The following is a 26,046-nucleotide window of genomic DNA, read 5'->3' as shown; positions in this document are numbered from 1 at the left end:
GGGATCCAAACATCCTACTTTGTTCCAGTTCCAAGTTACCCTTGACCAAGTAAGCGAGTGCTCTGTGGAGTGGTCAAAGAGCTGCAGTGCTCTATAGCTGGTATCGGCAGTAGAGCTAGTCTCCAAGAGGTGTAGGGACATCACCTGAAGTCTGCAACTTACTGGACATGCTGTGGGTCTGCTTACTCATAGTACCTGGTCCTATTGGTAAACTCCTCCCTAGTGACTGGGGAGGTCCCAAGCTACTTCAAAGAAGCCAGAATTATCCCCCTTCTCAAAAAACCCGGCGCGGATATTTCCGACATGAAAAATTACCGTCCAATCTCCCAACTCCCCTTTCTCGCAAAAATCTTAGAACAGCACGTCCTGCAAAATCTCTCCAGGTGCCTTGAGTACCATCACCTCCTAGGGGACAGGCAAGCCGGTTTCTGAGCTCACCATAGCACTGAATTGGTGATGCTATCAGTGCTGGACGATATCAGACTGACTGCTGATAACAAAAAACCCTGTGTGCTGGTCCTCCTCGACCTGCCGGCAGCGTTCGACACGGTCAACCACGCCTTACTCCTGGAAAGAATATGAACAATTGGAATTGGGGGATCTGTCTTACAATGGATCACATCATTCTTGACCAACCACGCCCAAAGAATTCAGATGGGCGACTGGGTCTCAGAGAAGGGATCTATTCCCTGCGGAGTCCCACAAGGGTCTGCACTCTCACCCCTCCTTTTTAACATTTACCTCAGTCCTTTAATCAATGCCCTCACGGCTATGGAGTGCCAAATCTTCAATTATGCAGACGATACACAGATCATCCTTCAGATTGATAACTCCCCTCAAGCACAATCCCGGGCAAAAGAGATCCTACGCTTCATGGTCAACTGGATGATGGCCAACTCACTTAAGATTAACCCTGACAAAACTGAAGTCCAAGCCATGATGGATGACCACAAACCCTGGAACTCCCTCTACTGGCCTCAGGAGTTGGGCGACGCCCCACTCCCGGTCCCAGTGGTTAAAAGTCTGGGAATCAAAGTGGACGCCAAACTTACACTGGCCAATCAAGTCTCCACGGTATTCGGCACCTGTGTGGGCCTACTCCGGCTACTAAGGAGACTCTCCCCTATTCTCTCATTCTCCACCATGAGAACTGTTGTGTCTGCCATGATCCTGGCCCGCCTTGACTATGCCAATTCACTGTATATTGGACTACCAGACTCCCTAGTGGGAAAACTCCAGATAGCTATGAATGACGCCACCAGGCTCATCTTCAAACTACCTAGGCACACGCGAGCCTCGCACCTCCTGCAACGCCTCCACTGGCTGCCCATAAAACAAAGGGCTAAATTTAAAAGCCTTTGTATCGTTCATAAAGCTATCTACGGCCAAGCCCCAACATACATCAAACAAAGACTTGCGATATACGTGCCAGGGCGCTCACTCAGGTCCTCCACAGGGAGCCTCCTACATTGCCCACGCTTCAACTACGTCACCAAAGGAGGGAGAGCTTTCTCCTCCCTCCTTCCCACTCTCTGGGACGGGCTGCCAAGCCAACTCCGTGCGTAAAGCCGCCTTATTCCCTTCAGAAAGCAACTAAAAACCATTCTGTTCATAGAAGCCTGGGCGTAACTGTCACTGTACTGCCTGGATCCATCGCTACTCTTCTTGCAGCGCTTAGAGACCTTCCGGTATTAAGCGCTCAATAAATCCAAATTAACATAACATAACATTGAAAGAGAGACTGTCAAGGAGTAGAAGGCCAGCAATGTTCCCGGCTTGTGGAGCACCTGGAAGATCCAATTTGCACCAGGAGTGAAGCTGGCACTAATCTGTGCTTTTACAGTTCATCCTGCCTCCCTGCATGGTTCATGTTGCGAACTGCATGAAGCATGGGCAAACCTGAGCAACAGCGTGCTGTCCAGTATCTCTGCAGCTGCCTGGGTGGACTTATGCTGCCACTGTCTTAACGAGCCGTGTACTGTGCAAGAAGCAATGTCTCCACACTGTGCCTTCTCCACAGCTCGTAGCCAGCAACTGCCAAAGACAGGCACCCGCTGACTAGGCCGGACACGCTATTCATTGGCGACAATGTCAGTGTGACTGCAGCAAACACACCATTAATCTCTGTGCTGCATCCCAGCGAAAAGGTAACATAGGGCCTGAGAGCAAAAGACTGTGTCTTGCTGGCGTGAACCCTTTTTCTTTAGATCTGAACGAACTGACCTGTGGGTTACCCAATATGGTAGTTGCTTGCACAGCTCGATAGTATGCTTGCACCTGTTCCTGATTATTGCCTACAATCATTTTATCACTGTTATGACAACGTTGATATTGGGGGCACCATTGTAGCTGTGTTAGGCCACAAAATGCTTTGTGGTACTTGTCTATCTAGAACCTATAGAACCTACCTTTAGCTGAATCCCCATTAATGTGAATAATATTTTGTTTTGTTGTGACATCAAAGTAGTTCTCTTTTTATTCAGACATGCATTGGGCTGAGCAGTGAATTACTGCCTCTTGCTTAAATGTTTGAGTTCTGAGTCTGTGTCACTCACACTACTTCCCTGAGAAGCCGTTGACTGCTCACCCTCGCTACCCTGAGAGTCCAGTGTGGAAAAGTGCATTTGACCCAGTTTGCAGGGCCATAGTAGGACGGACCCCAAGACACCAGAGACATACAACCCGAACCAACACAGTTAAGGATCAGTAGCCCCTGCTTGACCCAAGCCCCCTGAAGTGGGGCTGACACCATCCAAGTATTGCTGTTCGCTGAAGAGCCTGACACTGCTGAAAGCTCACTGAATTGCCGAGACACTTCTCTTCAGACTCTGACTTTCAGTGGGTAGTGAGGTGGACCAGCCAAGTTTTATTCTTAGAGGGTAGGGTGTAGTAGAACGCATAGTTTAATATAATTACCATAATATCCAGTCAATAGTAATCTTTTTCTGACAGAAACATGGCCATAGTGAAAATAAAGGAACTCTGCTTAATTACAACAGGATGTCTCCTTGCACATTCAATACTCAGAGAAAAGTACTGCTGGAATCTGTATGACTAGACTGAAGAGTGAATGTGAGGGTGACACTGATTCAATGTTTATAAAAACTGAATTTAGCCAAAGCCCAGTGTGTGGCATCTAACACATGCAAATGGCTCTAAGTACAGTTCTCATACAGCTTGTTAAGTGCACAGAGTGACTCCTTCGTTCAGGGTTGTGGGTGCAGGAGCCCAAAGCAGATTAGATATGAGGTTATATGCAAAAAAGAGGGACTTACTCTTTGCTCAGGGAACTCTTAGGTGGGCTGGGCAGCCAGCACTTGTCTTTATTGTCGACAGTATTCCATGAACTGAAAGTGCTCCCAACAGAACAGTATCGGGTGAACCTGGGCTTCTGTCCTGAAGCGATGACGGTTTCCAACCTGCCAGACAATCTCTTACCTCTCTGCTTCAGTTTGCAGCAACTGGTTTCTTGATAAGATCAGGGCTCTGGTAATTATCTTCCAGGTGAAAAGCCCAAAGATTCTGCCTCTGGCCCTAGCATTCCTCCACGTAGGCATGTAGAGCTCTTCCAAGAAAAAATCGTGTCAAGGAGACAACTTATATCCAGTACATTGGCAGTTGGACTTTGACCAACTCACCACCCAAATTTAAAGTTGGCACCAAAATGTTTGAAGCGGACAATCTTGTCAAATGCATTACTTTTCTTTTTGGTGGTCCACAACTCTATGTCAACCAGCTACAGGAGTACTGTCACTCCAGTTTGTGGATTGAAATCCAGTCATTCTCTGGCCACACAAGTGCAGCGCCTGGGACTGCTGTTTCTACACCAAGGAGTCCATCTCTTTGTAGTGGGTGTGCAGTTTTCAACCTGGCCATGGGCACACTCTTTGGGTGAGTGTTGACTCTCTGGTAAGTGACTGTTCTACTGGATCTGTCTTGGTCCATGTCATGTAAACAAATAAAAGCCTTTGTGCACCATACAATGCAAGTAAATTCAAAATCAAATGCTTGTAGGGGGCTGGAATGGCAATCAAAACACAAGAATCCTGAATAATGGAAAAAAGCATGGAGTGGTACATCAGACTACACAAGACAGGACATTTGTCCTCAAAACATTGTTTAGAAAATGGCTCCCGGTACAAGTAATTATTTTAGGATATTTATGTGTTTAGCAATGATGTTTGAGTTAATAAGCTTGAGTGCCTGAAACTACTAAAGTCAGACATTTGTGAAATGTAGTTGGTCTATTTGACAAGTGAAATGACTCTTCTGCACTTCTCTGCATTGCCGATATATCACTGACTACATCACGTGGCCATAGCACAGCCAGGGTTCCCAGAGCTTCATGTTGATAGGACACTTTCTGAGGCACAAGCAGCACTAATTAATTATTTTGTTGTTTGGTTTAATCTCACCACTAAAACACTTTACATTTGTATTGCTTATTTCTGACTGAACACAAACATATATACTGAGTTTTCATGTTTAGAGGGTCATTTGAGCTAGTGACACTTAGTGAATTGTTATTGACGTGCAAGCCCAGCCCCTAAAGAGACTGCTCATTGCAACGAATGAGGTTCCCATATCGGCAAAAGTGATAATGAATGATGATGTAACACCTGCAAATCCTAAAGTAAATGAAAACATGCCTTCAGTAAATTAATTGCAGCGTCGGATCACTGTGATTTAGATAAAACTATCTTTTCCTCAGCGTGATATGGCTCCTGTGTGACCTATCTTTTGTCCTTAAGCTTATGCTGTATTTAAACCCCTGGTACAATTTGAACACATACCTTTATTATGTCAGAAGAGATTCCTTGTATGTAGAACTTGGCTAATCCCATAGACTTTCCAATTCTATCGCTTAATGGGAATGTGTTCACTCCCTACATGAAGTGCAAGAAAGTCCTTAACTACAAGGCCACTAAGTGGCCTGAAATATTTCTAGTTCAGGATGCCTAGCTCTTGCTTCTGAATCCACGATACTCAAGAGGAACAGGGTGGGTAAGGTCCTCTTTGTGTGTAATAGATTGAGTTTGGAATCCTCATCAACCACGTCACCATAAATGAAGGCTGGGGTGACGATTCTGATAGACAAACACTAGCTTTCTCTGTTATGAAGGTCTAGTGTGGTCAGTTCTGGTTGAGACTTCTGCGCTTGCAAGATATCACTGCAGGAAAAGATGTTGGTTGTAGAATCTGCGTACTCTCATGGACTCTTCTAATGGAAGATTCCATGTCCAAAGACATTCCTGGGGGGAGACTGGAATAGTACAGTAGACCCAGTCATTGTGAGATCTGACAGCCCTGATGATGGTACCTGTTGAGACAGAGGCTTTCTCAGGGACTTAATGGGGACCATTTACTGACTGCTATCTGGAGGTTTTTCACCCTGGGAGAAAGAGTGTACTTTTACGTCCTCTATGCAAAGCACATGTATATGTATAGTTTACTTTCTGCAAACTCCTTACAGTGTGTGCTAACCAGTGTAATTCTTGTGGGCAGTGTCTCTAATCACTCCCAGTTCTTTTGCATATAGATCTGAGCCTTTATGCCCGTCAGGCCAAACGGTGGTGCATAAACATCTTCAGCTATGAGATTGTGGAAGACAAAAAGAAACTGCAGAGAATGTTCCTTTATTCTGTGTTCTGTGATATCTATTCAGACACCCTTATTAGGGGCACAATGATGAGGGATTCAGCAGTGTGTCAACTGATGACCGAACTGACACCCGGAACCTGGAAAGGGAGATTACAGACCTTGCAATGAAGTGAAATACAACTCCCAACCTCATGAAAAATCTGTAATGTGCGACGTTTGTGAAGAAGGTAGGTAGACTGCTTGCCACCCAGCTTTGGGAGCAGGAGTCATTGTTTGCAATTACAATAATTCGTAGTCGCTGGGGCATTCTAATTTCACATTCAAATAAAGATGTGGAAGAAATTGAAATTGTGGAAGAATATATGACTCTGACCAGTTACTGACTCGAGACCTCAAGTTCTCCTTCCTGGCCGGTATATCTTTACCAAAACTTACAGGTGAAGCCAATGCTGTGCTAGAAGGCAGCATCTCCAAGGAATAAATTGCTGAGGCTATTAATTTAATGACTTCTACCAAGGCCTTGGCGGATGATTACTTTCTAGACGAGTTTTATGTTGATCTAACAACCCAAAGGTTTGTTTAAAGTATTCCAGGAGGCCGAATCAATGAGACGCCTGGATCCTGAATTCAACCGAGCCAATATCTCACTCTTCCCCAAACCTGGCAAGAACCCTCTCAGTTACACCAATTATAGCATGGTGCTCCTATTGAATATAGATATCAAAATCTTGACTAGAGTCTTGGTCATCAGGTTGAGAGCACTATTCTCCTTACATACATGAAAACCATGTTGGGTTTGTATGTGGTAGGTCCTCGTGGGTAATATATGAACATTCTTACACCTAATGTGGTTTGTCCAAAATGACCACAATGACAAACTCCTTATCTGATTAGATGCAGAAAAGGCAATTGAGTGTGCTAAGTAGGACTCTAAAAGGAGCGGGATTGAGCCCTGACTTTACCAAAAAAGTTAAATGGCTGTGCATAGAAGCGACGTTACAAATTAATTACGGTAGTTCTTCTCCAAATACTTTTCAATTAATAGAGGGACTAGGTCTGAGGGTAACCTTTCCCCACCACTATTTCTCCTTGGTCTAGATCCGTTGATAGCTAAAATCTAACTGTCTAAGGAAATTGCAGTCATCAATATCCCAAAGAGAAAACAGGAATTATATTTATATAAGCAGATGTCACTATGCTCCCCCAACCAAATTCCTCATTCCTCTCGTTTTGGTTTAATATTCAAATTGTTGGTGTTCTCTGGACAACGTATAACCTGGCCCAGAACTGAGGCACTGCCCCATAACAAAATTCCCTAGGGTCTCGTTAGTGGAGGATCTCTTCTTTAAGTGAATTGCAAAAACATGAGCTAATGCCAGACAATGTATCCCCTTTATTACAAAAAGCTCCCTCTTATCTTCCTTAGGTGGTCCGGTTTGCAATAATGACTCTGAGGCAAAGTGTAGACTAAAAATTAATATAGCGTCAAGGTTCAAATATGTGTTTGTAATATTTCCTCTACTAATCTCTTGGACTCTTTTGGCTGAAATTAAAACACTGATCAAAAAACTAATCTGGGGTGCCTCAATTCCCAGGCTCAGTCTCCCAAACTGTATGTGTTTGTGAAATCTGGGGCCTTCACCTGTTGAATATAGGATTGTATTGTCTGGCTCACCAGTTGACATTCGGCTGAAGACTGCATCAAACTTGCACCTACAAATCAATATGGGTGAGCATTGAGATATGATTGCTATCTGTCGATGGTGCATGTGCCATACCTATGGGAAGTAGAAGGACCCTGCAGGGGGCTATAATCCTACCATCCATTCAGCCAAATAGGCATTGCTCCCAGCACATAAACCCCCTTAAGACACGCTATCAGATAAAATACTGACACGTTTCCATGTGTTGTCATTTAAATATGGTCTACCCCTTTTTCAGTGATGGAAATGTAAACCTATCTGTCACTGTGCTGGTTTAAAACCAAATTCAGCACTGGGTACGCAGGATTCAAGACAGATCCACTCTTATTTCCGTGTTTTGGATCAATTTTATAGTGTCTCTGGGCTGTACGGCTGATTTTTGATGTCTCCTTATACAAGAAAGCAACTGCCCTCACGTCTCACTGTCAGTATAAACTATTGATGCAATTAATTGATGACAAATTTGATATCCTGATGTTTGATGATAAAGGACTCTTATAGGTCAGGTTGAAGTACAGTTATTTTAAAACCCTGCACAAGTAGCACTGATTTACACCACCTAATCCTAGCCTATATTCCTGTTGTTGGAGAAATCAGCAGATGGATTGCAAGCAGCATAATCAATATTCTATGGTCATGACCAGTTTTGTTGCATTAGTGGCCCCAGATCTAGGCCACAATTGTAGGGTTGTCTGGGTCAAACTTGCCAGTTACTGGTTCACTTTCATGAAATGTCTCTATTCCAGATGTGACTGTACTCAAAAGGAGATGGATTGCTCTGTTCCTGGAAGTAGGGAAAATATCAATTTCAAGATGTTGGAAAACATCATTGGAACCGACTCCTTCAGAGTGGTTTGCAGAAATGCTGGTGACAGCGGGGCATGCTTGCAGCTTATATGGACTCAATGACCAAAAGTCTACCTTTCTAGTAACATGGAAACATTTTCTTGATGATACTCCTGAGTGTTCGGACACCTTATAGCTGTTCCTTCACCTAATACCTGGCATTTGTAGGATTAGGTTCACCCCACCGTCCCTTCGCTAGGCTTGAGTGCTACTTTCTACTAACTTGGGATCCTGGATTTCTTTACTGCCTACAGTACTAGATTACTAAAATAGGATGCAGACGTCTTTTATATGGATGCAGTACCTTCCATTGCCCTGCCCCCTTCTGTCCTTCCTTACAGCCCTCCCTCCTAGCCTTCCAGTTCCAGCCTTTCACAGCATCCTTCAACCTCCTTTTTTGATTGCATTTGACAGTGGGATTGATGTTAACTCTGCCCTTACTGATAGGAGTTACAGGGTATGTGAGGTGAAAGGTTGTTTCCCTCATTAGTTTGCTGAACAACAGTGCACTTGGTCCAACTGCAGGATGTGTCCCTATTTAGTGCTTAGGTGACCATTCATTTTTTGGTGCCCTAGGTGGTTACTTGATATGTGTTTGATGTCACTGTACATGTATGTGACAACACTGCATCTCAGCCAATCCTATTAATGTGACACCGCCTTGTTGCTCCACCTCTGCAGTTTCTCATTTCACATATAGGAGCAGATTAGACATTGTGGTGCTGGGTATGCTGCCTGTGTGCAGGGGAGCCTAGAACCTTCCTTTTATATCCCCTTTGTCTGTGTCTGAATCTCCGCCGTTATGGGGGAAAGAGTGGGATTGGCTTGCTACTGATGAGTTCAAATGGGTGGTACTTTTGTAGTTCCTCATTGATACCTTTACCTTATTTTAGTATGAAAAATAGTCCAAACAATTTGTGGCTATGGTGTTTGGGTTCCACTTTTGTATACTTAGAAAGTCACAATAAATAATTATTTCACAAAAAGAGAGAGAAAATCCACATGGGGCTTTTTTCTACCTAGCAAGAGCCCCTGAGTCTTTAACCATTAAGTTCTACGGTAGCATTTCAGATGTCTGGATAAAAATGACCAATACACATTTCACAGGACATCTGTTGTCCCCTCCATTATCAATCCTCTCTCTTAGTAGGGAAACCTGTTAAGAAGCCTGCAGAATTGTTCACTGCATAACCCTTGATTGGACACTCACTTTCTGCCGATGCCCTGGGCTTCAGATAAATCCTGGCATCAGCAATGGGTACCTAATATCTCTCTAGGCTGTCAGAAGGAGCTCTACAGGACCGCTGAGGATGAATGGTTGCCATGGCATGTTGCCTGTCTACCCTTGACTGAGACCATGTATGATGGACCGAAGAAACTACTGAAGCTAAGCTGTCTTGCTGGAAGAAGAATAAGAGCTGTTCTCATGTGAGTGGAGCTGGCCCTGGGCTGAGCCTGCAGCCTGGGTTGGAGAACTGACTAAAAGAAGAGATAGCAGAGGAGTGACAAGGACCTACAGCCCTTCTGACCAGGACCAAACACAAGATCCCAGTTCTGTAGGTGATCTTGAGCAGTCACTCTACCTTTTAAGCTTGCTTAACTGTGTTATCCAAAGACCGAGCACATCTCCCAACCTGAGGCTAGAAGTAAACGTTGGTGGACCTGTGGCCCGGTGCTTGCTGAGCATGTGACTCCGCTACATCCCTGTCATATTGAGTAACCCCTTGCTATGTTTTCTGGCCCTCTTGTTGGACAATCAGTGTGTAGTGAAGCTAAACATTGGACCGTTTTTGGATCATTTTTCAAATGGTTCTCAATTTAAACATTTCTAAAGTCTAAGTGTCATCCTGACCCTAAACTAAGATTTTCATCAATCCAGGTGGATGGACCTGTTTTCAGTAGGTGATATTAGTCCTGTGGTTGACCAAAATATTGACTGCAGCCATTATAAATTGAGGTGTAGGCTCCTTACTTTGAATAGAACCTCCTTGAGGTGTTCACCCATTTTCCAGCCCTCTCATGCACACAGAACTGGCAATCCGTGATTGCGTGCCTGTGGATTGGGTCCCTTTAATTGTTTTCTGGGGTTCGACCCATCATGGAGTCAAGAGGCATTGGTGTTTTTTGCAGAACCCACTGATGTATCTTGTTGCCTGTCTCGAGATGCAGTTGGAACGAAGTAAAAGAGCAGACAGGCCAGAATATTCTACTGAACTCTCAAAAGAGTTAAGAGCACGATGCTTGTTTTGTTCTAACTTGTTTTTACTGCCCTGCCCTTCCACCACTTAAGTAAGCTTTGACTTTTCACCCTATATATATTTGGAAAGTCACATATGCAAAGCAAGTCTTGGGCTTTTAATGGCAGTGACCCAGTATCTGATGGCCTGGGACAGTGAGCAACAACAATAATGCTTAACACTAATGGTGCCTAATATTGTTTTGTTTTACCCCATTGAAAAGCGAAAGAAAAGACCAGGCCAGTGAATGTTTTTATTGTATTGTGAAATTTACTTTAACATGTTTACTGAATGTCTTTATATTTTAACTTGTTGTATGTTTAAGGTCCAGAGTATATGTGAAATGGAATGTCCAATTGAATTGAGATGCACCACGGTTATGCATTCTGGTGAACTGACCTCTCCAATCAGAACATCATAGATTTTTGGTAGCTTGAGTGAGAGTTGGGTTGGTACTTCATCATAATCTGTTATGTTTTTCGTTTAGGGTCCTGTGCATTTAAATGTTCAGGGATTTCCACTTGAACGTCACGAAGCGAGGTCCCTCAGTTTCACAGAAGAGCTTGCTTTCTGGAGCTTACCCATAAACGAGGTGAACATAGTCTGTGATGTTACCGTTGCTCAAGGTATGTGAAGTTTGAACCAGACCTAGTTTTTTAATTCACCTGTCTGCACTGAACCAGTACAACTGAGCCGGATTAATTGCAGCATATCAATGCTAAAACAAGCTAATTGAGAAAATTGAAGAACAAGAATTTGGAAAATAGGACGCATGCCATATGTCCTTTACGAAGCACTATAGCATTAACTCTAGAGACAAGTTTGAACTAAAATACTCTGTTGGTATTAATGAAATCCATTTTCCCTTATCCTGCCCGATGAGAATCCCCAAAAGAATTTGAAGAAGAAGAGGATATCACATAAAAGCAGAGTGAGCAGTTTTGTTGAGAAGCTAACACAGCATTTGGGATTTGCAACAGTTGCTGAAGATTGGCCTCCCATTGTACTCTTTTAAAACAATCAGATAACACGTGTAATCATTTCAGAGGAACTCCCTGCCACTTTCTGCTTTGAATATCAACATCTAAGAACTGCACATCAGTGCATGTTTACCAGAGGAATCTGGCCACTAGTTCAACTATTTGGTGGCTGTTTTGAGAAGGAGTTAAGGCAAGGTGTTGCCTCTGTTCTTGTTTTTTCTATGAATCAAAATTATTTTGTGTAACAGTTTGAGAGCTGTGGTGTTCTCTCTCAACTTTATGATGAACATACCAAACTTCATGGAGAGCGATCTCACAGCCTTAATGCCCTGTCACACTCCACTCCACTCCAGCTTCTTAATGGCAACCAGCCTCCACCTAAGATTGTTTTATTAATATTCATTCATTTCAGAAACACACCTACTAACCAAAAAAGCAGCTGCATATCGGCTGCCTAACAGAAGCCTGTTCTGTTTTGGAGACCACTCAGTCTCCATCCTCAATGTTACTCTCTCCCAAGGATTCAAAATCTCCCAACAGAAAGGACAAAAAGAGATGTGGGTGAGTTGAATTCTCAGCACATATTATTCAGTGTTCTAGTGGCTAGTGACCAGCTGCTAATTAATCCTAACCGTGGTTCATCACATCAGTGGTCTAAAGACTCCCTGATATACCACAAGAAAGTTGGCAAATTTAAAAATGTGGATCAATTGATCTGACCAAATACCAACAAGGGCTACATTGATAGCATGCCCACACAACATTGTGCTGGAACTGCAGATCTTATTAAATTAATTTCTCACCTCCTTTCAACTCTCAAACCTTCTGTACCATCCCACTTCCTATAGCAAAAGGGATCTGCCACCCATCTCTGCTACTAACATCTGAAAGAAACACGTTAGTTAGATTCCTCACCTTAGAATATCCCCAGGCGTCAGACTGGATCCGGAAGATTTTTCGTCAGCAATACCCCTTGCGCGTCGCTAGGCGTCGTCTGCGGCTCCGCGTCCGTCGTCGGCGTCGTGCGCCGGGATGACGTCGTCGGAGTACTTAGACGCCGCCCTCGCGCGCTGACGTCAGTTCTTCTTTTTTCCGCGCCAGTAAGCGCAGATCCGGGAGAGCTACCCCTTTTAGTCTTTTTTGACTAAATCTTTTTTGATCATTTTTGATCCTTGTCTGTCGACATCTGGTGCCGGTAGGATGCCTGGGTTCAAGGCTTGCGAGGATTGCCATCGACTGATGTCGGTGACCGATCACCACCGCCGGTGCCTCTACTGCTTAGGCCCCGACCACGACGCGGAGTCGTGCAACGACTGCCAGGCCCTGACTTCGAAGGCTAGGCGGGAGCGGTCCCGCAAGCTTCTCGAGCTTCGCCACTCGGCTCCGCGTCGTGCGCGATCCCGGTCCAGGAGGAGGTCCAAGGATCGCTCGCGGAGCCCTAGCCGACGCCATCGATCGTCCGGCTCCAAGTCGTCGGGTAAGTCCAAACGCTCAAAGAAGTCCAAGAGGCGACACCGCTCTTCGGACTCCCCTCGCCGGTCGCGCGACTCGGCCGAGGGTCAGGGTGGTTCCACCCCCGCGGCTCCGGCGGAGCCGCAGGGGCCGCGTCCGCCCCCATACCTTCCGGTCCCTGGGACTGACGCGGCGCCGGCGGAGATCAGTGCCTTCCTCTTGGCCATGAGGAGCCTGGCCCCGCCGTCGACGCCCGCTGGCGCGCCTTCGGGCCCCGCGGACTCGACTGGGCGATCTTGCCTGCCGGCGGCTCCGGCCCCGGCGCCGTCGACGACTCCGGTCTCGACGCCGCAGGTCCCCGCGGGGCCCATGCCTGGGCCCCAGTCGACGCCGGTTGACCTAGTCACTCCTCCACCGGCGCCGACGCCTGAACCACCGACGCCGTCACCGGCGCCGCCGGCGCACACGCCTACACCTCCGGCGCCGCCGACGCCTTTGGCGCCGACACCCCAGTTTAGCCCTCATCCGGACCCGGCGCCGCAGCGGCGTCGACCGACGCCGCATCCGACGCCGCTTGAGTCCTACCATCTCTACAGTCCGGTTCCGATCATTCCTCCTGTTTATCAGGAATCGGAAGAAGGGGGCGACTGGGAGGGGTTCGAGGACCCTATGGCTGTTCAGTCACAGCTTTCTCAGGACTGGGCAGATGAACTGGGGGAGGCCAGTGGGCTGGACACCTCGCCAGACACTGGATTCACTTCTCCTCCGACCGTGGCTTCGGAGGAGGGTGCAGCATTTTCTGTGGTGCTGCGCAAGGCGGCCGAGGCCCTTGGGCTCGAGTTGCCTGCCGTGGCTGTGAGGACTAACATCCTCACTGAGGTGCTTCAAACCTCAGCAAGCTCCACTGAGCCTCTGCTGCCGTTCAACGAGGCCCTCACTGACGTTCTGCAGGGCACCTGGTCCAAGCCCTCCACAGTTCCTCCTGTGGATAGGAACGTTGCCAGGCGCCACCGCCCATCTCCAGGCGACCCCAGTTTCCTGTCCCAACACCCCACCCCCGAGAGTCTGGTTATCCAGGCCTCTACCTCCCAATCCTCCTTCCCGACCGCTCCGCCGGACCGGGATTCCAAGAGACTCGAGCAGTTTGGCAAGAAACTGTTCTCGTCCCTTAGTTTGGGCCTGCGGTCCTTAAATACCGCCTGTCTCTTGGACCGTTATTCCCATTCCCTGTGGGATACGGTGGAGGACGTGCTGCCCCTGTGTCCGGAGGAGGTCCGGACGCGTCTTACCCAGGCTTTGGCCGATGGGAGGGATGCAGCACGGCACGCCATACGATGTGGGCTTGACACCACGGACTCGCTGGGTCGGGCGATTTCAACCACGGTGGCGCTCCGCCGCCACGCCTGGATGCGGTCCACGTCATTTTCCGGGGATGTCCAGACCACCCTCATGGACATGCCCTTTGATGGCACTCGCCTGTTTGGTGAGAAGGCGGACAGTGCGCTGAACCGCTTTAAGGACTCCCGGGCTACGGCCAAGTCCTTGGGCCTCTCGGCTCCGCGGGCGCACACCTCCGCTTTTCGCCCCTTTCGTGGCCAAGGAAGGGGCGCCTCCTCACGTCCGCAAAGCCACCAGCCGCAGAACCAACCTGCGTGCGGTCGCGGACGTGGCTTCCGCCGTGGCGGAAATGGAGGCCGACGTGGTCAGCCCACTTCCACCCCGGCAGCATCCGCCTCAAAGCCCTCCTAGTCCGAGCTTTCAGGCCCATACCACGCCAGTGGGCGGCAGAGTTCGCCATCACCTGCTCCACTGGCGGTCCATAACATCGGACAGGTGGGTGCTGCAAATCGTCCGAAGGGGCTACTCCCTCCCCTTCGAGACGACCCCTCCAGCCATGCCACCGCAGCACCACCGTATCTCGGGGGATCATTTGAATCTTCTCCGCGAGGAAGTTTCGGCTCTCTTGGCCAAGGGGGCCGTCGAGCGCGTTCCGAGTCCAGAAGTAGGGCGTGGTTGTTATTCCCACTACTTTCTGGTTCCCAAGAAGGGCAAGGGGGGCCTACGCCCTATCTTGGACCTCCGGACCGTCAATGCCTTCCTCCGAAAGGACAGGTTCAAGATGCTAACGTTGGCTCAGGTTTTAGCTGCCCTAGACCCTGGAGACTGGATGGTAGCGTTGGACTTGCAGGACGCATATTTCCATATCCCCGTCCTGCCGGCCCACCGGCGTTACCTGCGGTTCACGGTGGGCTAAGAGCACTTTCAGTTTACCGTGCTCCCCTTCGGCCTCACCAGTGCCCCTCGGGTGTTCACGAAAGTGTTGGCGGTGGTCGCAGCTCATCTGCGCAGATCAGGGGTTTCAGTCTTCCCCTATCTCGACGACTGGTTGTTGAAGGCGGGCTCGCCCCAGGCAGTCGTCTCCCACCTCCAGACTACGGCGGATCTCCTGCATTTGCTGGGGTTTTCCATCAACGTGCCGAAGTCACACCTGAGTCCCTCTCAGAAGCTCCTCTTCATCGGAGCGGTTCTCGATTCGGCGCAGTTCCGGGTCCATCCACCGGAACAGCGGGTCCGGGATATACAGGCCCTGATTCCCATCTTTCGGCCTCTATCCCGGGTTTCGGTCAGGCTAGTGTTGCGGCTTCTGGGGCTGATGGCCTCCTGCATCCTACTAGTGCATCACGCCAGGCGGCGCATGCGGGCTCTGCAGTGGGACCTGAAGTTTCAGTGGGCCCAGCATCACGGCAACCTGTCCGACCATGTCTTGATCTCGGAGGGCACTGCACAGCAGTTGCAGTGGTGGCTCACGGACCGCGAGTGGGTCAAGGGCAAGAGCCTCTCCCTTCCCCAACCGGAGCATGTCGTAGTGACGGATGCGTCCCTCCTGGGTTGGGGTGGCCATATGGGAGAGGCGGAGATCAGAGGCCTCTGGTCTCCGGCGGAGTCTCGTCTCCACATCAACCTGTTGGAGTTGAGAGCGATCCGGCTTGCACTGAAAGCCTTCCTTCCCTCTGTCAGGGGAAGTGGCGTGCAGGTGTTCACGGACAACACCACCGCCATGTGGTATTGCAACAAACAGGGCGGGGTGGGGTCGTGGACCCTTTGTCAGGAGGCTCTGCGCCTCTGGACGTGGCTGGAACACCAGGGCGTCACCCTAGTGGTTCAACATCTGGCGGGCTCTCTGAACGCCAGAGCAGACGAACTCAGCCGCCGGTGCATGATGGATCACGAATGGCGTCTGAACTCCGAAGTGGCGCAAGGTCTCTTTCAGCAGTGGGGAGAGCCTTGGTTAGATCTATTCGCCACCGAAGAGAACGCGCAATGTCAGCAGTTCTGCGCGTTGGAATTTCCAAGGCGGCACTCGCTCGGCGACGCTTTTCGTCACGAGTGGAGTTGCGGTCTGTTGTACGCCTTTCCGCTTATACCACTTCTGCCCAGAGTGCTGAAGAAGATCAGGCACGACCGGGCCCAAGTCATCTTGGTGGCTCCGGATTGGGCACGAAGATACTGGTATCCCGAGCTACTCAGTCTGTTGACCGATCCCCCGATACGTCTGCCCCTTCGGGAGGATCTTCTGTCGCGGCAGCAGGGGACGGTCCTCCACCCGAACCTGTCCAGCCTCCACCTCCATGCGTGGAGATTGAGCGGCGGCAGTTGATGCCATTTGACTTGCCTCCTGAAGTCTGTGATATCATTCTGGCAGCCAGGCGTCCCTCCACAAAGACGGTATACGCCTGCCGGTGGAACAAATTTGTGGCATGGTGCACAGCAAAGGCTGTGGATCCCCTTTCCGCCCCTCTTTCTGAGGTTCTCCTCTTCCTTCTTTCTCTGGCCCGGCAGGGCTCTGCCCTGGGCACCCTGAAAGGTTATCTTGCTGCCATCTCCGCCTTCTTGCGGCTTCCTGATCAGCCTTCTCTTTTCAAGTCCCCTGTGGTTACACGCTTTCTCAAAGGCATCACACACACGTTCCCTCCTGTCCCTTTTGTAATGCCTCAGTGGGACTTGAATCTGGTATTGACATTCCTGATGTGCGCTCCCTTCGAGCCTCTTCACAATTGTCCTCTTCGTCTTCTGACTCTTAAGACTGCTTTTCTGGTAGCCATCACCTCGGCTAGACGGGTGAGTGAGCTCCAGGCTTTATCTTCAAAGCCTCCTTTTCTATCTGTTCATCCGGACAAGGTTGTCCTTCGGCCTCGTCCCTCCTTTCTTCCTAAAGTGGTGACTCCATTTCACCTTGGGCAGTCTGTCACCTTGCCCACCTTCTTTCCGCCTCCGCATCCTTCCAAAGAGGAAGAGAGGCTCCACCGTCTGGACCCAAAACGTGCGCTCTCCTTTTATCTGGACCGCACAAAACAGTTCCGGGTGGACGACCAGCTTTTTGTTGGGTACGTGGGCGCTAAGAAGGGGAAAGCTGTGCACAAACGGACCATCTCTCGGTGGGTCGTTTTGTGTATAAAAATTTGCTATTCCTTGGCTAAAAAGGACCCTCCTGTTGGGCTGCGCGCCCATTCTACTCGGGCCACGGCGGCTACTACTGCCTTGGGACGGGGAGTCCCTTTGCAGGACATCTGTCAGGCGGCGACGTGGGCTTCGCTACACACGTTTGCCAGGCATTATTGCCTTGACAGCCAAGTCCGGAGGGATGGCTTCTTTGGCCGTTCTGTCCTCCAGGACTTTCTGGTGTGATCTTGGTTCGCAGACCCACCACCGGGGATGGTATTGCTTGGGTATCTATTCTAAGGTGAGGAATCTAACTAACGTGTTTCTTTCAGATGAACAAGTTACTTACCTTCGGAAACGATGTATCTGTAAGAAACATTAGTTAGTTAGATTTCTCACCGACCCTCCCATCCTCCCCGTTCTGCGAACTGACATCTAGGGTTAAGGTTGTCCTTTCAGGCCCCTAGATTTTATTTTTGGCACCAGTGTCGGTCTTTGCATGGCTCTGCGTTCCTGGCGCGGAAGGCTATGTACAAGAACTGACGTCAGCGCGCGAGGGCGGCGTCTAAGTACTCCGACGACGTCATCCCGACGCCGACGACGGACGCGGAGCCGCAGACGACGCCTAGCGACGCGCAAGGGGTATTGCTGACGAAAAATCTTCCGGATCCAGTCTGACGCCTGGGGATATTCTAAGGTGAGGAATCTAACTAACTAATGTTTCTTACAGATACATCGTTACCGAAGGTAAGTAACTTGTTCTTCAAGGCACAGAAGAGTTTTTGAGGAGACCTATGACGTTTTAAAAGTGATTCTCTAAGTGTCATAGATCCTGAAGCCTAGTTTTGCAACATCTCTTAATGTATTAAATCCTGAAGCCTTGCTTGGCAACATGTACAGCAAAATATCTACCACACCTGACACAACTGCATGATTCAAAGCAAGATAGACCAAGTTAGGCTTCAGATCCCTCAAGAAGTGGTATAGTAGGGTTCTCATACCAATCACAACATCGAACATCTTGCTACTGGAAAGACTCATAAAATAGATGGGTGGTTCAATCCTTTTTTACTCATATGCAGCCAACTAGTGCAGTTTGAAGTATTCATTTTGCATGGTGGTGTCCAACAGACCCAGGAACTCATCTCTGTCCTGTCTACTTTTCACCAGCTACACACGCCCACTTTGCAAAACCTTTAGAAAATTAGCAGTGGAACTTTAAAATATATGCCAGTGCAACAGAATACCCTTCAGAGGGAGAAAAAAAATCCTAGGAACCGTACTGACATCACAACTTGCTTGGACCATGTGCTGCACTGAATGAATGAATGCGTTTTATAATGCAGCCAAGACTACCTTTCTGATTTAGGGGGATCTTAACTAGACTCACTGTCCCCTGAGAGATTTGAGGTAATCTTGATAAAGTGATAAACCGATGGAGGAGCCTAGCGCGCAACCAAGATGGCCGCGTAGGTGCGAGGCTCCCGAGGACCTCCGCGACCTCCTGCATAAATCCTGACAGAATCCTGTCCCATATGAGGGGACTGTATTTGTGAGCCCGAGCAGAGGTGACGCCCGTTTTCCGTTTTTAAATCGGACCTCGGACACCGGCAGGAGCATCGATTGAGGTTTGCGGCCTTCTCCACACCGGCCCCCCGTACTGGAGTGGTGGGGCGATCCGGACACAAAGTGAACAACAGCGGCGGGCAAGGCTGGGTGACTCGCGTACCCCGTACTTTCACTTTCGCTTTTGCGCCCTCCTTGCTGCCAGGCGAGGTTGGGTTGCGGGGCGGTGTGCGGTGGTGTGGTCTCGCTGGGGTGCCCTGCCGGTCCGCCAGCTGCGGTCCGTCCTGCGGAGCGGTGGTCGCTCCCCCCTGGACCCCTTGAACTGGACTGTCGGCCCCCCCTTTCTTGAGGAGATTGACTCGTCTTGGGGATTGAAACCATGTCTACAAAACAAGATGGCGATCGGGCTAAGATAAAATCGACCCGCCGTGGCGCGGCCCAGCAATCCAACAGTATGGACCGCTACACCCTCCAGAAGGGATCCCCAGAGGCGCCGCGTAGGTCCCCTACGGGCCCGACTGATGCTTCCGCTCTGCCCACGGACCTGACCCTCCGAGACGTCATGGGTGCCATCGCCGAGATGAAGGCCTCGGTGGACCAGCGCTTCGACACTCTGGCGCAGAAGATTGACTCGGTCCTCGTGGACGTGGGCCTCGTGAGGGCTGATTTGTCTAAAACCAACGACCGGGTCGACTCTTTGGCCCACTCTACCACGGGCCTCACAACGGACGTGGCGGCCCTCCAACAGGAGGTGCGCAGGCTTGGCCAGGCGAGCGCCCTGATGAATCGTCGGCTGGAGGATTCCGAGGGTCGGGCCCGGAGGAACAACGTCCGCATTATCGGGGTGCCGGAGGGACGCGAGGCGGAGGCGGCGGACCTATTTGTTGAGGACCTGGTTCTCACCCATCTCCAGCCTCGGGGGCTGAGTAAATTCTTTGCGGTGGAGCGTGCCCACAGGGTCCCCGGGGGTAGGCCTAAGGTTGGAGCCCCTCCGAGGCCTCTCATCGCCCGGATCTTCAATTTTCGGGACAGAGACGCTATCCTACAGACTTCCAGGCTACAAGGGCCGGTCAAACTTGACAATATGGACATCAATTTCTATCCTGACTTCACTCCGGCAGTCCAAAAGCAGAGACTGAGCTTTCTCGGTGTTAAACGTCGCCTAAGGGACCTGAATCTCAAATATGCGATGCTTTTTCCAGCTAAGCTGAGAGTGGAGGTGGATGGCCACACGCACTTTTTTGATCGACCCGAGGTGGCCGGGGACTGGCTAGACACTTTGCCCGGAGATCGGGGCCGGGGGGGTGGGGGGGGTGCGGTTGGTGGGGAGGGCCCGCCGGATCAGGACTGAGGGACTAATGGTAGGCCTTGCTCTGGACTGCGTTGTTGTCACTATTGACTGTTAGGGTAAGTTCCCCTCCTGTGGAGGTCGTGTGGGGTCTCTTGGGGGATCTCCCTCCTCCTCTGGGGGACTAGTTAGTTTTCCTATCTATGGGGCGACAGGCACACTGCACTTTGGGGGGGCTGTTCGGGCTCATGCAGGGGTGCAGGGTGGGGGGAGTTCTGTTGGGTTGGGTGGGTTGGGGTGGGGTGTGGTTCGTTTCTACCGCAAGGCAAACCCGTTATTGTATTGTTGTTTTTGAGATGCTCTGGGGGGGACAAATGATGGCTTCGTTATGTGATGGGGGGTAGGGATTTGACTTTGTTGTCCTGGAATGTTAACGGACTGGGTGATAGGATCAAGCGGGGTGTGGTCCTGCAGTATTTGAAACGGATGTCGCCTGATGTGGTCTTTCTGCAGGAGACACACCTTATTGGTAACTCCTTTTGTGCCATGAATCGCCGTGGCTTTCGCTTGGTGGCCCACTCGGGCTTCACATCAGGCTCGCGGGGGGTGGGCATCATGATCAAGACCTCGCTCCCGCTAGAAATAGACGAGGTACGCCATGATGAGAGGGGACGCTACACTGTCTTGGTGGGGAGGATGGAGGGCAAGGTAGTTGTCTTTGTCTCTGTGTACGTCCCACCGGGGCTACAGTCCACCACCTTTGCAGATCTGGGACGCCTCCTCCTTGACCTCCCGGGGGGGCTTCTGGTGGTTGGGGGGGATTTCAATGCGGTGGCTTCTGGGACTATGGATCGTCATCCCCCTAGGGACCTCCCCCGGGCAGAGGCGTGGTTAGCGGGCCTTTTGGACACACTGGGATTGGTGGACTGCTGGCGTTTAAAGCATCCCGCCCAGCTGCAGTACACCTTCCATTCGGGTGCCCATGGTAGCCTCTCGCGGCTTGATTATGTCCTTGTCCCTGCGGCCTATGCTGGGAGGGTGGGAGAGGTGCGCCATCTGGCGCGGGGTATTTCAGATCATTCCCCGCTCCTGTTGCACTTGGGTGTCTTCCCGAGGGGAGAGGGCAGGGTAGCCCCAATCAATGCTTGGTACCTGCGTGACCCCACTATTCGTGCTGACCTGATTAAATCATTGCAACGGTATTTTGAGGAGAATGTGGGGTCCGTTCCGTCGGCTATCCCCCTGTGGGAAGCCTTTAAAACAGTTCTCAGAGGGGAGGCCCTCTCCTTTATCTCCCATGCCCGCAGACGCGCACAGGAGGAGGTGACCCGGGTGGAGGCCGAAATTACTGAATTGGAGGGTGGTCTGGGGAGTGGGGTGACTGACGCGGCGCTGCATGTTCTACACCTTAAACAGGCGGCCTATAGGGCCCTCGTCACGGAGGCGGCCAGGGGCCTTAGCAGAGAGCAACAGGGGCGACTGTATGATGTGGGTGATAAGGCTGGCAAACTGATTGCGTGGTTGGATAAGAAGGAGAGAGCTAGTCGTGTGGTCCCGCTGATTGAGAGGATGGATGGTGTACGAATTACTGAGCCGGAAGGCATTGTTTCTTGCTTCGCGGATTATTTCCGCGAGGTATATTCTCCGGTCTCTCCCTGCTCGGAGGAGGACTCCCATGCCCTGCTGCGGGACATCGCGCTGCCCTCGCTTTCAGTGGAGGACAGGGATTCGTTGGATGCCGCTCCCACCTCGGATGAAATCGCCCTCGCCATACGCTCGGTCGCCTCGGGCAAGGCCATGGGCCCGAATGGCCTTCCTATCGAATTGTATAAGCTGCGACCGGATGTATTGGCACCTCACCTCCGTGCGATGTTCCTTGCGGCCCACTCGCGGGGCTCCCTCCCGCCGGACCAGCGTCTAGCTACCATCGTGGTTATCCACAAGGAGGGGAGACCGCGAGACCGGGTTACATCCTATCGGCCGATCTCGCTCTTGAATGCGGAGCCTAAAATCCTCGCCAAGGTGCTTGCCAACCGGCTGGTCGGCGTGGTGGGCGATCTGGTCCACCAAGACCAGTCCGGCTTCATTCCCCATCGCAACACGGCCCTTAACCTGCGGCGCTTGCACGGGGTGCTCGCGCGTGTTCCGTTCGTGCGGGAGCCGGCCATCTTGGCGTCCTTGGACGCCACCATGGCGTTTGACACGCTCGAGTGGCCGTACATCTGGGCGATGTTGGCGAAATTTGGATTTGGCCCGGGATTCATCAGCTGGGTCAAATTGTTGTACTCTGACCCATTGGCGCAGGTGGTGGTGAATGGTCGAATCTCGGCCCCATTTGTGCTGGGACGGGGCACGCGACAGGGTTGCCCCCTGTCGCCGCTCCTGTTTGCACTGGCCTTGGAACCCCTAGCGGAGTGGCTGCGGTGGCACCCTTCTATTCGTGGTCTCCGATGGACCCCTGAGTATGAGGACCGCGTGTCCCTCTACGCCGACGACATCCTGTTGTACTTAGCCTCCCCGCGTAAATCACTGATTGTCCTGGTCGATGTCCTGCGCTCCTTCGGCCGTAACTCAGGTCTTGTCATCAACTGGGCCAAATCCTGTATCTATGTGCTTTCCGGGGAGGCTCCTGTTCTCCCGCGGGGCTGCTCGATCCAGATTGCCTCGCAGGGGTTTCGTTACCTGGGCGTCTATATTACGCTGGACCCTGTGGCCCGCTACGAGCGGAATTTGCTTCCCCCCCTCCAGCGCTTGAAGGAGGACGTCGCGCGCTGGCGGCGCTTGCCGCTTTCGCCGCTCGGCCGGGCGGCATTGTTCAAGATGATGTCATTGCCACGCTTTTTGTACGCTCTCCAGAACTCGATGGACCTGGTCCCGGCGCGTTACTTCCGTGAGGTGGAGAGTTTGCAGCGCCGCCTGTTCTGGGACGGGAGGCCGCGTATAGCCCTGGCAAAGTTGACGCTCCCGTGGTATGACGGAGGGATTGCCCTCCCGGATATTAAGCGGTATTACTGGGCCTCCCAATTAGCTGCAATTAATCACGGCCTTTACGGGCCCGCCTTAAACCCGGCATTTGAAATGGACAAGATGCTCCTGCCCGGTGGCGATTATAATCGAGCGCTCTACACTAGCGTGCCCGATTCCCGCCTGACGGGACCCACGCGTGTCATGGTGCGAGTATGGCACGCGGCCAATGCAGCTATGGGATGGAAGGACCGTTTGACCCGGGCGTCACCGTTGTATGCGTCTGAGAGGTTGGGCTCCCTATGGACCTCGAGGGGCTTCGATAGGTGGGACAGGATCGGCATTAGTACTGTGGGGGACCTCTGGACGAGGGGAGGATTCAAAACATTCGAGACACTGCAGGCGGAGTTTCAGCTGCAGGGCAGTGAATACTTTCGATACCTGCAGGTCCGTCACGCTCTGGGTTCAGTCTTCCCAGACGTGGCCGCCATCCCGGAGTCCTCCCCATTGGAGGATAGAGTGCTAGATGGCCACGTTCCGGACAGCACGATCTCCCTCATCTACAAGAAGTTGATTAATGACCGCTCGGGCTTACTGACTGGGCTCCGCGAGGCTTGGGTTGCCGATGGGTTGGAGCTGGACGACGAGGACTGGATTTCCGCGGTGGCCTCCCCGAAGGAGGTGGCCATCCCGGCTCGCCTTCGCTTCGTCCAGCTTAAGATACTTCACCGGGTGTACATGACGGGGCCAGGGCTTCTGCGTATGGGCTATGCCGAGGATGGACTGTGTAAGCGTGGGTGCGGTGCATTGGCGACTTTTTTACATATTCTGTGGGAATGTCCGAGGGTGGAGCGATTCTGGCGTGGTGTGCATGAGGTCCTGCGAGCGGTTACGCATGTCGTGCTGGTGCCTGAAGCAAGGAGATGCCTGCTGAATGTGTGGGAACCAACCGACTACTCGGTTCCGCAGACGCGATGGGTGACGCTGGGTTATATGATTGCTAAACGTGACATCGCTCAACTGTGGGGATCCCAGAGGCCCCCGGCAGTGTCGGCCTGGAAAGAACACATGGATTGGTGCATGTTCCGAGAGAAGGTGGTGTATGTGGCGAGGGGTAAGCCTGGGGCGTGGCTGAAGGTGTGGGGCCCCTGGAACGCCTACCGCGGGGGTATTTGCGAGCCGCCATTGTTGCCTCCCGCTTCACCAGCTCCGTCCCCCTAGATGACCCCCTCCCTCAATCCCGGGCACAGTGTTTTCCCAGTCCCGGACCTATTTCCCTTCCCCTCCTTCGATTTTAGTGTATGGTTGGGGTCCCCCCATTTGAGGAGCATATGTTGTCACTCTCGCTCTCGGGTTGCCTTGCGGGTGTGGTTTTATGTTGTTGTGTTGTATAAAACGAAACCGTATTGTGGGCTCAGAGTCATGTGGCCCACGTTGTTGATACCTCCTGCTTTAGCGTCTCTGTAACGCCAAGTGCCTTATTGTATATATGTCATTTATTGCTGTCACTTTAGCGGCCGGCCGGAAGGTTGTAGGCCCATACCTGTATATATTTGAGATTGTAATAAACGGTTTCAAAAAAAAAAAAAAAAGTGATAAACCTGTTAGTTATTTTTGATTCTGAGCTCTCTCTTTCACTCTTTATTTTGTAGTGGTCAGGATCTTCAACATGCAGTTACCCTTCTTCAGGAAGCCCTAGTGCCCCTCTAAGTTGGCAGGATCTCTGGTTTTGGCACACCTTGACAACTGTAAAATAATCTACCCCCGAATACTGGATAATCTCACAGATAGGCAGCAAAGCCTACAAAAACATCAGTGAGACAATTTGTGCCTTTACCCTGAAAGTATGATCGCATAAAACAGTGCAAAATGATCAATAAGTAGGATTCTACTCCAGAAATATTAATGTGGTGATATTCTGCTTGTAAACCCTAATGATTTTACATGAAGGAATAGAGACCTGCAAAGGTCAGCAGACTTTCATCCCTGCATTCGCAGAAAGACTACTTTTTTTCACTGCAGTTCACTGGACCCCTTCCTGGTCTCAACTATTCCCACATTCACAAAGTGGAAGCTGCCCCTCACTGACAGGCTCCACTTTGCTAATTCATACCAGCCCCTTTTGGATGTTGTTAGAGGAAAATCTATTAATAAAGTAAGACAGAACAAGTTTACCCAATAATATGGGTTTAATCAATCAATCATTTGGGAACATCAGCGTGTCTCAAACAGAGACCACAGTCTGAAGTTCAAAGTTCTGGATTACACGCAGTAGTATATATACTAAAAAAGACACAAAAAACACGAGTTACAAATTCCTCCATGATGCAAATAGCAAGCTGGCCAGATAAGAGTTTGCCAAAACACGTATTTCCAAGAAATGTGTAGATGCCCATGTTTAGCAGAAGCCCCCTCTTTGGGTTTTTCTTATAGTTCTCAGAATAAAGGTGCGATAACATAGAAAAACATTTTAGTTTTTCTGCATAGCAATTGATTATCTCTTATTTTACGTCATTGGGTCCAGCCAGCCTATCTAACATATTTTCAACAGGCTTACGCTAAGGCAGAATACACACTTGTTTACAGCCTGTTCTCACTGCTCCATGACAATGCAGAAACAATTTTTACTGTTGGCTTCTCGTTGTGTTTGTTTAACAGATAGAAGTGTGGTGACCTTTTCATTGACATCTATACTAATTTTTATATCCTGTCAAGTTTGAATCTGCAAAGAAATATAATCTATTTATGTGTTTCAGCGCAGCTAAATTGATCATGCAACATTCATGTATGTTTCCTAAAACTAATGTCCATTGTGACCTATGTATTTCTGCAGAACCCACAGTTATCTTTGTCAGCACATCCATTTATTAGGCCTTGGCCGATTCACTACATACATAGGTTTACAACTATCCCTCACCAGAAATGTTTGTATTGGGGTTTGGGATTTTATATTTGTGTGTATGTCTCTA

At 50.3% G+C, this 26,046-nt stretch overlaps 1 protein-coding gene across 1 annotated transcript in view; it reads left to right on the top strand.

Moving 5' to 3' along the window:
• Positions 1–26,046, top strand: part of VWA8 (von Willebrand factor A domain containing 8) — a 1,291,603-nt gene that overhangs the window by 825,788 nt on the left and 439,769 nt on the right. The window contains exon 28 of the mRNA XM_085621802.1: positions 10,875–11,013. Coding sequence (XP_085477928.1) covers positions 10,875–11,013 — 139 coding nt within the window. The remainder of the gene's footprint in view (positions 1–10,874; positions 11,014–26,046) is intronic.

The sequence above is a fragment of the Triturus cristatus genome, chromosome 8 (assembly GCF_964204655.1).
Source record: "Triturus cristatus chromosome 8, aTriCri1.1, whole genome shotgun sequence".
In the NCBI taxonomy this organism is placed as follows: Eukaryota; Metazoa; Chordata; class Amphibia; order Caudata; family Salamandridae; genus Triturus; species Triturus cristatus.
Note: the sequence above shows the minus strand (reverse complement) of the source record. Positions and strands in the feature narration are given on the sequence as shown.